The sequence below is a fragment of the Triturus cristatus genome, chromosome 7 (assembly GCF_964204655.1).
Source record: "Triturus cristatus chromosome 7, aTriCri1.1, whole genome shotgun sequence".
NCBI lineage: Eukaryota > Metazoa > Chordata > Amphibia > Caudata > Salamandridae > Triturus > Triturus cristatus.
Window position 1 is genome coordinate 867,621,907 of NC_140590.1, and position 13,456 is coordinate 867,635,362.

The 13,456-nt window shown below is 43.6% G+C and overlaps 1 protein-coding gene across 4 annotated transcripts in view; it reads left to right on the forward strand.

Annotated features, from left to right (window-relative positions):
• The window catches only part of SLU7 (spliceosome associated SLU7), a 264,929-nt gene that overhangs the window by 30,906 nt on the left and 220,567 nt on the right, over window positions 1–13,456 (forward strand). For all 4 annotated transcript variants that reach the window (XM_085617820.1, XM_085617821.1, XM_085617819.1 and 1 more), the window contains exons 3-4: window positions 11,317–11,470; window positions 12,279–12,359. In XM_085617820.1, coding sequence (XP_085473946.1) covers window positions 11,317–11,470; window positions 12,279–12,359 — 235 coding nt within the window. The remainder of the gene's footprint in view (window positions 1–11,316; window positions 11,471–12,278; window positions 12,360–13,456) is intronic.

Genomic DNA, 13,456 nt, shown 5'->3' on the forward strand with positions numbered 1-13,456 from the left:
CGATGCCTCCTGGTCCTCGTGAGCGAAGAGTCAAAACACCATTGATCGCCTGAAATCACTCGACTTCCGTGGGCATCCATCTTCCTGGCCCCGGGTCACTGGCAAGTGACTGTGAACACTGTCCCTTCTGCTTTCAGGTCATCTTCATCTTGAATCCAGCCTTGGATTCCACCGGACACTTCTTCAGTCTTCGCAAGCAGCAAATCTTCTTTGGCTCCCATAGAAAACAGCGACGTGACCTGACACCAAAAGACACCTATGCACCCGGCTTCCCTGGGTGAGGTAACTTGTGCACTCCGGTGCCCTAGTGTGTGTTGGCCATCGAAGTGGCTTGCTTGTAGACTTCCTCGAAGTACCCTAAAACTTTAAAAATCCAACCGCAACTTGCTCCATTGAAATCAATAGGGAACCCGCGGCTGTGTTCTCACACTGCATGCGTCTCCCGTGGGTCTTTTATTTACCTGCCATGTGTGGAGTAGTGAAGCCCCATCGATTCTACAGGCCCTAGGCCTTGTCCCTCTGCAAGTCGACTTTCCTAAACCTCTTTTTTAGTATATGGTCTGGTACGCCCCTAGGGCCCCAGCCATATTTGTGCTTAACTTATTGTGAAACGTTGATATTTGAATGTGTTCCTGATTTCTAATCTCAAAAAGAGATTAGTAGAGTGTGTCTAGAAATAAATATATATATATATATTTGATATATATACCTGTCTGGTGTCCTTTCATTTGGTAATTCAAGATATTATAAGGTAAAACAAGCTGCTTTACATTCCTCAGAGACTTAGCCTGAAGGCTGCTCTCCACAGCTACCACTAGGATAGTTTTCTTTAAAAGGTTGTCTTAAACCTATCTACCATAAGAGTCGAATTGGACTGGTGCAAGGTGGCCACTATAACTAGTGACCAGCATATGCCAGGCCAACTTCTCACAGTTCTAAAATAAAACAGACATATATTTTTTATATAAACCGTTGGCCTAGAGTTCAGTTATTGAGTGTGTGAAATCAGTTTGCTGACTGAGTGTGTACAACAAATGCTTTACACTGTCCTCTGATACTGCCTTACTGCTCGACCAAGATACCACTTTAGAGAGTAAGGTTATATCTAACTTTAGCCTCTGACAAACTTCTGGGAACTGTTGACTCTGTACACCCTGTACCCATTTGGGAACAGTATATACAGAGCCACTTTCTCACATGGAGGTACGTCTGTTCATTTCAGACGTAATCCTATGCCTTGGTTAATGATAATATAAACTGATAAATGTGGCATTCGTTTTTTTTTTTTTTTTGCAAACTGAGTATTGCATCTATAACATCAACCAGATTGTTTCTCTGTTCTTCGCATCATCACATTCATAGATAGTTCCATCTGATGTCCCCGCCCCAATCAGCTACCAGTTAGTTAATTCGTAGCACACAGTTTCGTACTTTCTGAAACCACATGATCCAGCTATTGCTATTTACTAAGAGTATTCTGAAATCTTATTTGCAATTGAATTCCTATGTGACTTAGTATGATGTGCAATAAATAGTAGTAGAAAGGAAATGGTCCCAGAACATGCGTACTTTTAAAAAAACTGAACAAAATCAACAAATTAAATATTGCAACAATTAAGGCATATCGAAGTGTTATTTAATCACACCTGGATCGGACACATGAATGTGTAAGTAAATTCACATTAATCAAAAAGGTGCAGGGTGCCACGGGGAAGGGGAGGGAGTGACGAGTTAGGTAGGGTAATAGGATAAGTGACATACATATACTTGCAATAAATAGTAAGCAGGATTTTTCAATCAGTACATTTAATTAGGTAAAGTTTAGCTAAAGCCAATGCTGGTGTATATTTGAATCATGCTCGGTCTCTGGCCTTATCTATGTTATCCCTTTAGGTGTCAAAACATGCAAATCATCCAAGATCTGAGTCGACTATAAGGTAATGTTGCCTCAATTATAGCCTGTTATCGCCCCCCTCAGCAGTATTCTCGACAGGTGGACAGAAAGTGCAATAAAATGTCTTGGGCCCAACATCATGGTCTTCATTCATCTGACATGAGAGTTCCTGCACAATGGCAGATGAATAGTATCCACAAATATAATACTCTTTGTCCAAACCAAACTTTATCATCACCCAAATGCCAGTTATCCATTAGTAATGTCCATCCAGACCTCAGTATTTCTATGCTGAATGGTGCCCTCTTCTTGATTTCAAGTGCGGATGTACATTTAGCAAGCTAACACCATTGGACTAAACAAAATGGTCGCACACTGCTTACCTACCAACTTGGTGATACATATTTAGTGGCTCTCTGAGCCCCGGAGTCGACGGGCTCATGGGTACGCACCTGCGTTCGCTACGAGAGGTACAGACCTGATATGATTTTAGCAGCCTACACAAGCAACCCTGCACTCTTCCTACTCCCTGCTGACGAGCGGCAACTACCGCGAAACACGTGTCCAGGGATGGCTAACGCTACTCTGACTTGCACGCACCACTGAGCATAGGCGTACCCGCCGACGCTGACTACAGGGACCACAATTCTTCGGGGTAACACGCTAGTGGGTGGAGCAGTGTGCGACCAACTTGGTGATACTAACACCATTTGAATCTGGATCTTTTAGGGTTAATGAAATAATTAATGCAAAAGGAATAGTTAACTGCAGGTCAGCCTCTAGCTCTACTTTTTTTTTTTAATGTAAATTAATTTTTCAGCATGAAAAATGCAAAACCACTTTACTTGGGTTGGAACAAGTGCTTATACCTCAGTCTTCAATGACCATTAACCCCACCTCCATAATCAACAAAAGTAAAAGGAACCCCCCAGAAATGCCTGCAAACAGCTTGTTATCCCAGCCCCCTCCCCCAACTCTTCCCTGCTGAGAAGAGGAGAGAAGACCAGCTTCATTACTCCTTTTGCATCCCGGCAGTAGAAACTGTTCATCAAGTTTATCACACATACTTAACCCATTTGATCCGCTGCTCCCATTCTGAACAGGCTTGTCCCTCCTATGTGTCTTAGACATGTAGATCAGCAGTGGTTGCCACACCTCCACAGATGTTTCCTCCTAGCTTGACATATGACGCTGTTTTATATTCATTATATTCCTAGACGATAGCTTTCTCCTGGCATTGAAGGTCTAGTGGACAGAAACAGATGGTATACCAGCTTGTATGTTTAAGACCTCATCTCCTTCCAGAGCAGTGGCTTTAGATCTATTACAGCTAGGAAGCGATCCAAGTCAAGTCAAGTCAAGTCAAGTCATAGAATTTGTATAGCGCACTACGTACCCAGAGGGTTTCAAGGCGCTTAGGAAGGGGAGGAGGGTTATTTGTCAAATATCCACGTTTTAAGCTGCTTTCTGAACGCTAGGTGGTTCTGGGTGAGGCGAAGGTAGGCGGGGAGTGAGTTCCATGTTTTAGCAGCCAGGTATGCAAAGGATCTGCCTCCCATGGTGGTCTTGTTGATGCGAGGTATAGTGGCGAGGGCTTGGCTGGAAGATCGTAGTTGGCGGGAGGGGGTGTAGAAGGACAGTCGAGAGTTGAGGCAATCTGGTCCGATGTCGTAGAGTGATTTGTGTGCGTGGGTAAGCAGTCGGAAGGTGATCCTCTTATTGACGGGTAGCCAGTGGAGGTCTTTAAGGTGATCAGAGATGTGTTCGTTGCGAGGGATGTCTAATATGAGCCTGGCTGATGCGTTTTGGATTCGTTGGAGTTTCTTCTGGAGCTTTGCGGTAGTACCCGCGTAGAGGGTGTTTCCGTAGTCCAGTCGGCTCGTGACAAGAGCGTGGGTAACTGTTTTCCTTGTTTCGAGGGGGATCCAGCGAAATGTTTTTCTGAGCATGCGAAGAATGTTGAAGCAGGAAGAGGATACGGCGCTGACTTGTCTGTTCATTGAGAGTGAAGAATCCAGGATGACGCCTAGGTTCCGTGCGTGGTCTGTCGGGATGGGTGCTTTTCCGAGGGCTTCAGGCCACCAGGAATCGTCCCATGCAGAGGGGGATGTACCTAAGATGAGGACTTCAGTTTTGTCTGAGTTCAGTTTCAGACGGCTTTGTTTCATCCATTCGGCGACTTCTTTCATTCCTTCGTGTAGGTTAGTTTTGGCGGTGCTAGGGTCATTGGTGAGAGAAAGGATTAGTTGAGTGTCGTCCGCGTAGGAGATGATGTTGAGGTTGTGTCGGCGTGCGATGGCCGCGAGGGGGCTCATGTATACGTTGAAGAGGGTGGGACTGAGTGAGGATCCTTGAGGGACGCCGCAGATGACTTCAGAGGCCTCGGACTTGAATGGAGGAAGGCGGACTCTCTGGGTTCTTCCGGTGAGGAACGAGGTGATCCATTCAAGTGCTTTTCCTTGGATTCCGATGTTATTGAGGCGTTGTAGAAGGGTGCTGTGGCAGACTGTATCGCATGCTGCAGAGAGGTCGAGGAGGATGAGGGCGACTGTGTCTCCGTTGTCCAGTAGAGTTCGAATGTCGTCTGTTGCTGCGATGAGGGCGGTCTCAGTGCTGTGTTTGGCTCGGAAGCCGGACTGTGAGGAGTCGAGGGATTTGTTGGCTTCGAGGAAAGCGGCGAGCTGGTTGTTGACGGCTTTCTCGATGACTTTGGCCGGGAATGGAAGAAGCGAGATGGGGCGGTAATTTTTGAGTTCGGTGGGGTCCGCTGTTGGTTTTTTCAGAAGGGCAGTGAGTTCGGCGTGTTTCCAGTCTTCTGGGAAGGTAGCGGAGTTGAAGGAGCAGTTGATGACGTCTCGGAGGTGCGGTGCTATGACGGAGTCTGCTTTGTTGAAGATGTGGTGAGGACATGGGTCTGTGGGGGATCCTGAGTGGATGGAATTCATCAGGCGGATGGTGTCCTCAGTGGAGATTGGGTTCCAAGCGTTAAGGGTGTTCACGGGGGGAAGGTGGTCAGCAGATGGTAGGGTGGGTTGGTTTCCGGGTTGGTTGTCAAAGCTGTTGTGGATGTCTGCAATCTTGTTGTGGAAAAAAGAGGCTAGGGAGTCGCAGAGGGTTTGAGAGGGGGTGATGTCGTTGGAGTTGGCCGAGGGATTGGAAAATTCCTTGACGATGTTGAAAAGTTCCTTGCTGTTGTGGGCGTTGTTGTCAAGTCGATCCTTGAAAGCTGTTTTCTTGGCTTTTCGGATCAGTTGGTGGTGGGTGCGGGTGGCGCTTTTGAAGGCGTCCTTGGTGCTGGTGGTTGGGTCTTTTTTCCAGGCCTTTTCAAGGGAGCGGCAGAGTTTCTTGGACTTCTTGAGATCATCGTTGAACCATGAGGCTTTCTTGCTGCCAGGTTTGCTTTGACGTTTTTTCAGTGGAGCTAAGGTGTCGGCGGTGTTGGATAACCATAGGGTGAGGTTGGCGGCGGCTTCGTTGGCGTTAGAAGAGAGGGCTGGGGAGTCTCGAAGGAGCGATGCGGAGATTTGGTCCGTGGTGATTTTGTTCCAGTTTCTTTGCAGGGTAGGTTGGGAGTGGATGATGGGTTTCGGCTTGTTGTAGATGAAGTGAACGCAGCTGTGGTCGGTCCAGAGGAGATCCGTAGTGTGGCAGAAGGAGATATGATTGCTGGATGTGAAGATGGGGTCGAGTGTGTGACCTGCGATGTGGGTGGGGGAAGTGACTAGTTGTTTAAGTCCGAGGTTGGCGAGGTTGTCCACGAGGGTGGAGGTGTTGTGGTCGTTGGTCTTTTCAAGGTGAAAGTTGAGGTCTCCCAGAAGGATGTAATCTTTGGAGGGGAGCGCGTGTGGGGTGATGAAGTCCGTGATGTCTTCACTGAATTTTGCGCGGGGTCCTGGTGGTCTGTAGAGGAGAGTGCCTCTGAGTGTTGTTTTGGGGTCGATGTGGATCTGGAAGTGAAGATGGTATCTGAATACCCCTAATCTTTTTTGAGTGTGGCCAGGACCTTACCCTGGAGTTGAGGGCATGAGCGTCATATAAGAAAAGCTCTTCCCTGAGCCTACATCCTGTCCAACATCACCATATGTTCTTCTGGTACATTACTTTCAACATATCTAACATTAAGTACCACCCCGTCATGACTTTTTATGTCGGTTCTCTATGTTGCACAATAAATCCATGTGGATCCACCCTATAATTAAGACTTTTCCTCTACAGTGATTTCTCTTCATAGTCACTACTGCGAGTAACTGTAACATTTTCAGGTATAAATCTGGTAAGGTAGCTCTTGAGTAATCAGACTACAGTTTTAAATTCAGACATGAACTTTCGAAGGAACTAAATTGAATACAAAAAATTGAACACCAAACACTATACCAAAATTGAGGGGCAAATAGAAAGAGATGAAAGTGATAAAGCAAGAAAATGTCCAATCCTTTGGAGCATTTGTATCGAGAACTATGAACTTTGTGCTGTTGGGGAAGAGAGAGTATACATCGGGGTGCAATATGGACAAAATTTGAATAGAAGAGAGTGGGGCACTGGAAACTGAATTTTCGACTGCTGGCTGTTTTTCGTTGTTACCAGATAACATACCAGACTGGTTCAGTGTTTTGTTTTGATGGGTTTTTACAAAGTTTGCACCTTTTGAATTATCTACCTCACTAGAAAAGGCGTGTAACTGCTTTCTAGATTCTAGCACAATGACAGAGGCTTCAGCTATACTACTTCCTAAACAATCGTAAGGTCCGTTTGTTTGTACTAAACATTGAAGTTAAGATCTATGCTAAGGTCCTGAGATTAGGCAATATTGTCCAGCAAAATAAGAATCCTAATCCGTCCATGTCCATTTAATGTAGATAAAAAGTACATTACACTTGCGAGGTACGTGCTTTAGTTCAATGTGCCAACATTGAAAAATATTGCTCTACTCATTACATATATTGGGCTTTTGTCAAAACTGTCTTAGCAAGGTCTCACTCTGCCCAGTTTTATCATGTTCATTATGACCAATTAGAAGGTCCTTTAAAACAAGTAGATGATCTCCACTTTAATGTGATTGTATTAGTGCAAAGGTGGTGGCAGGAAATCGTACTTTTAAAAAAATATTCATAATGGTCATGTAGGTCATAACATAAAGCATAAGTCATAGAGAAATAGTGTAAACTGTACAGAAATAAACTGTAGTTTTCTTTTGCAGATGATAATACCTTCTTATTGACTGAACTAGAAATCTCATTTCCAGTTGCTAAGTTTGAGATTGAAGAGTTTTGTAAGGTTCAAAATTAACCAGACTAATTAATTTGTGTTGCAGATTCTGAAAAGGTTTTAACAATACATAATTTGAAGCAGAACTTCCCACTCCTATATGTATTGCCCTGTGTGAAATACCTAGAGGCCAGCCTCTCCTAAAAGTGCAAAAGCCCATGCAAGTATAATTTCAGAAGCTGATAAGGGACACAACAATTCTATTAAAACTCGGGTCTTATGTCTCTTGGAATGGCTGTATTTGCTCTTTAAAAATTTCCTTTGTTCCCAAGCTTCTCTACTATTACTTTCATTGACAGTTTTAATACAAATGTTGTCCTGGCCAAGCACCAGATTGAGATGTTGCAATTGACTTGTGCTAACAAGACCATCTAGTTCATGGAGGGTTAACTGCACTGGACTTAATGAGATACTTCGTGCCGGTTCAGCTGTAAGGCACAAGCAGATGGAATGTGCTTTAAAATCCACACTTCTCCCCTAGAATTATGTGTGGCTGATTGCCTCTTGGAGTCAGAGTTGGAGGGTGCTCTGAAGTTAGACTTGAATAGTGGTGAGGCCCTTAGGCTAGTGCCTCATTGACTAAATAATGAAACAATTAAAGAGCTCGGAACAAGAGCCAATGCCAGTCTGGAAGTTTCCTGGCAAAAAGTGGGAAAACTGGTTCCTGAGAGGGCCTGTGCTTTGAGATTGAAAAGACTCACACCTCAATAAAGTGGACCAAATCTTCCAGAACTCCTTTAAGGTAGAGCCCACCACAGCACCCCTCAGGAGAAATGTAACTGTGCACCACCCGCTGAATTTGCACCTTTAACCGCTGACCTAGTTGCTAAACTACTCAGTAGCTCCAAATCTGGCTCACCACAAGACCTTTGCCCTCCCAGCATACTTAAACTTGTCCCTGAGGTTGTCCTCACCAGCCTCACATACATCTTCAACACTGTTCTCTACAGGAGTCTTTCCATCCATCTGGAAAAAATCCTCCATCCTTCCCCCTAATAAAGAAACCTAGCCTGAACCCGGCTGACCCCACAAGCTACTGCGCCATTTCCAGTCTTCCCCTCCCGGCAAAAATCGTGGAGAAAATAATGAATGCTCAGTTGCCCCAGTTCGTCCACAATATCCATCTGCATGATCCAACTCAGTTTGGTTTTAGACCGGTGCATAGTATGGTAACAGCCCTAATTAAAGCCACAGAGGAGGTAAGAGCTTCACTAAATAAAGGATGCTCTGCAGCCCTTATCCTCCTTGACCTGCCTGCAGCCTTTGATACACTTGATCTTAAGACCCTGATCAACCGTTTAGCAGCACTAGGTGTTAAGGACAACACACTGTCCCTCCTGTCCTGTCTAATAGGAAAGAATCGGTGGCCATGGGCTCCTACGAGTCCTCACCTTTTTCACGGCCTTGCAAGATCCCCCAGGGATCCTCAATTAGCCCTACACTTTTTAACATCTACGTTTCTTAATTTGCTACTCTATTCAAAAGCTTTGACTTTTCACTCACATCATACGCCGATGACACTCAATTAGTAGTGTCATCCTTCAGCGACAATCCCAGAATCTCTACACACTTCCAAGAAGGCATGAGAGCGATAAGCTCATGGATCAGCAGCCACTGTCTGATGCTGAACTCCGGTAAAACAGAGGTTATAACATTTGGCAAGCTTTCTCTGGCCTGGTCTCCCTCGTGGTGGCGTGCTGAGCTAGGCCCCTCCTCATTCCAGTACCCAAGCGAAGAACTTGGGTACACTAATTGATATAGCTTCAACTACGGCACTTGGGTAACCGCTGTAGTCTCTTCATCCTCTTACTCCCTCAGAATGATCAAAAAAATCCTACGCTACATTCCTGCAGATATCAAAAATACAGTTATCACTGCTCTGGTACTATCCAAACTAGACTATTTTAAAGGGATCTACATGAACATGCATGAAGAGCATACTAATAGACTCCAGATGGTACAAAATGCCGCGACTAGCATGATACTAGGATTGCCAAAATTCCTTTCGATTTTCCCTGGAATACGGAAGCTTCACAGGCTCCCAGTGAGAGGTGGGATCAAATTTAAAGCGCTATACATCGCCCCTAAGTCACTTCATAATGCAGGCCAGAGTTTCTGAAAAATATCTTTCAGTGGTTCACTACTAGTAGACCACTGCGCTCCTTGGGTGCCAAAACGTTCACAAGCCCCATATTCTGGAAAGTTAACTGGGGTGGAAGAAGCTTTGTCACCGGCACAACTAAACTTTGGAACACTCTGCCTCCCTGTATAGAGCCATCCCTACTCTACTTGCCTTCTAGAAGGAGCTTAAAACATGGCATTTCAGAAATTGAAGGCCTCTGGTTGTGTTCAAGTGCAGTTAGCCCCAAGACACCTTAGGGTACATGTGAGCTCTATAAATGTTAATACCATAACACAACACCTGAGATATCTATGCAATAGGATGGAGTAAAGATTGTGCAACCCTTTTGGACCTCCTTGCTGGATATTGCAACAAGTGATGGACGGACTCCCGTCAAGAGATCTGGGTTAAATCCATCGTTCTTTTGCTCACTACGACACCCCAGTTTGGACCCAGCCATATGCAAATCAGTCTTGACCCAGTTCCTCAGGGGAACAGTCCAAACCGAAATGCCAAGCCAGGTCTCCCTAGACCAGAAACAAGCATCCTGGGACCGGTTTTGGGGTAACACCCCACATCGGTTAGGTTAGCTTGAATCCAGTGGTACAGCGAGCAAGGGACCCACGTCTGGGCATACCCATCCCACTTAGAGCGAAAAGTGCTGCAGCAACAAATGATGGCTGTAAAATCAAACATTCACCCCAGTCAAGAGATCTGGGTTAAATCCATCTTTCTTTTGCTCAGTACGCCATCCCAGTTTGGAGCCACCCATATGCAAATCAGTGTTGACCCTGTTCTTCATGGGAACAGTCCAGCCTGAACTTCCAAGCTGGGTCCTCCCTGGGCCAGAAACAATCCTCGTCGGACCAGTTTCGGGGTAACACCTCATCAGATTTGGGAAAAGGCTGCTACCACGTCCTATTATGTACACAGGTCAATGAAAATGCTTATAAAATATCCTATATTTCCTATATAGCCCCATTTCCTTTTAAAGAAGTGACTTTAGGTGGAATCATCAGATGAAGGCCGTGCAAAAAACAGGGTACCCTCATGCAACTGTTGTGGTTATGCAAGGTTGCTCACTAGATTCTCGACGTAAGTCCTGTGTCAGGTTAAAGGCCAGGTATTGGTCGACGATAATTATTTTCAGCTAGCTGCGAAAAAATAATGCAGTACGAACAAGTAGGAAATAAGACTAATTTGCTTCTTGATCTGGCCAAGAAAGGCGACACAACAGTGCGGGAAATCTGTATTAGAATTGTGGTAGTGTTTTTGTCCACTAAATTAGGCATTTTCAGAGGCTGTTCAACCATAAGGTTTACTCAGCCAAAGAGAGGAAGCAGGTGTATTGTGTGTAAACATGTATTAGCGTACATATACATTTGTGTTTCTCTTTATTCAAATACATGTACTGTCATAAAATTGTAAAAATAAAAGAATTCAAAAGAAAGAATTTGGAAACATAGAGTTGGTTGAATATTGCATATGCAAAATTGAGACCCTCGCGGGGCTTTGAGACCCTCATGGGTGAGTAGTCGCACTCTATAAGAAACCTGATTGAAAATTGAAGAGTTATAGGAAAAATATATAAAAGTCTACAAGTTAAGCATCATTAGTGAGCTTTTTAGGAACCCAATCATTTAAATGTCGATATCCTTAATGCAGTGGATACCTAGTTATTTTTGTGTACTCTCTTGCTGTTGCAAATGTTTTGAATACCTTCACACTCCATTTTCTGTCAATGGTTTGTATTATTGTTACTAAGTGGTCAGATCACCAACTAAAAGTGCTTATGCAGAATAGCTTTGTTGCTGTTATGAATGATACATACGATCTCATCTTAGCATGTTTAGGTTCAGTCCACCTGGGCAAAAATCAGTGGTATGACATGCATAGTTTTTTTTTTTCTTTGAGAGTTTCTCCCTTTACAAAAATAATTAGAGTAGCAGTACAATATACCTCATGCTGATAAAGCATGGTGAGCAAATGATTAGTTGGAATATCTAATTTTAACCTGTTTATTTCTTTCATACAGAGACATCAATCCCCACATTCCTCAGTACATTTCTTCTGTCCCGTGGTATATTGATCCTTCAAAAAGACCAACCTTAAAGCACCAGAGACCGCAAGAAGAGAGGCAGAAGGAGTTCACCTATTTAGGGGAATGGTATAATAGAGGGGTCCAAGAGGTAATGTCACTTTCATTTCACTCCCACACCAACAGCTTGCCTTTAAAACATACAGAGCATGTCACATATTTCTGTTTCTCAGTGAAATGCATAGTGTCTGATTTCAGCAGCCTGAGGAAAAGTGATGTATAGAAGTTAAAATTGTGGCTGTTCCACTTTATGACAAACAATTACCAAATGTTTTGCAAGTCAAAAGGTCCTCTTGAAAATGTTAACTGGCTATGATGAAGCCTTAGATCCTGTGTTGTGCAAAATGTTTATTGTGGTGAGGAGTTTATTAAAGTGTAATTTGTGACCTGGAGAAGGGGGCATCAAGTGATTTTAATTTAGTGTAGTTATTAGTGGTCCCTACTTTGTCTTTTAAGAAGGAGGTCTCATACCTGTAGCTCAGTAAAATTGAATGCCATATTATTGCTCCACTCACTGGTATGTTTATGCAATAAATAGTCCATATATTTATATCTAAATATACACATATATATCAGTCTCTGTCTATACCATCTACAGTGCTTCAATGTGGTAGCTGTTTAAGTAGCTTCTTATGTTTAATATTATTTAGCTTTCATTGTTAGCCCTTAACATTGACCACGGATTAAACACAATTTGTGTGCAGCTGGTAAACTTAATAAGCATATTCTTAACGAGGTCAATTGAGCATCTAATATCCGAAACATCTTATTTTGGTTCAACCATTACAAATATTTCTTAAACAATGCTGTTTTTTCATTTCATTCACCTCTAGAATAGTGAACATCTGGTATTTTTTTTTAACATCTTAAAAATAAAATGTATTACATTTTTTTGTCAGGCTGCAGTTACAACAAAATACCGTGAAGGTGCATGTCAAAACTGCGGAGCTATGACGCACAAAAAGAAAGACTGCTTTGAGGTAAGCTTCTGAGGGTAGATTAATGGAGGGATTTGTTTCAACTATGCCTTATTTATTCTCCACCCCTCATAACCTTCTTTCCAAGGTATTAATATAAAAGATGTTTTGGAAACTGTATCCTGTGTTAAGCAAAGCAGCCAGTCATTTCTGCTCCCTTCCTCGTAAAATAGTTAAAGCTTGAGAAAGAATCGAAATTTTACATTTTACACATTGCTATTCTGTTGTTGGGGAGGTTGCATTTTATACATTACCATTCTCTTGTCAGGAAGGTGAGAGACTGGCACCAACTTCTATGGGTCTGTGTTTGTGGCCTCAGCAAACCGGGTACAAACCTTAAATCATGAAACTAAGAGAATAAAAAATGGGGGCACATAAGAGGGATTTAGTGTCTTTCCATTTCATATGCATGTCCCATTTTCTTAAATGACACCAAAATGGTTTTGTTCTGTTTGATGATATAAACTCTTAAAACATTAGACCATCGCTACCTTTTTGTGGAACTCGGAGGCATTTAAATTGAGAAATTTATCAGAGGTCAGATGAGTTTCACAGAGAAAACATGTCTTTCCAAAGAGAGCATTTTCTGGATTTAATTTTTTTTTAAATTAGTTTTAAAATAAATTGTTGACACTAGAATCTGTTTGGATGAGACCATCCAATCTTGCTTTCCCCTTAAAAGTTTAGCAAATGGCACACTTCTCCAAACAGACGATTTTGATGCTCTCACTTTAAGGATTAAAAGAGCTCCTGATGGTGTGGCCAGACAAGATGGCTGATTAGACGTGCTTCTAGGGAGCTTTGTCTCCCCACCGATTCATCCTTAACAAATCCTGCTCCATCTGCACTGTTCCAATTGCGTTTGCTCAATGACTTGACCCGGAGTGGCCTGGGTCAGCTATCTGGGGAATTCTGGCACTCAAAATTGCATGCCGACTATTTTGAGGGCCTGCGGCATTCTGGGCCTGCCCGTGTGACAGGGCCATGCATTCTGCTTCTGGGGTGCAGCAGTAGCGGGTCTCGGCCTCCCCTCTACAAGCCACGGACCCCTGGGACCTTGGCGGTCATCTGGGTACCTGCTGCCCTCCTCCTCGGATAGG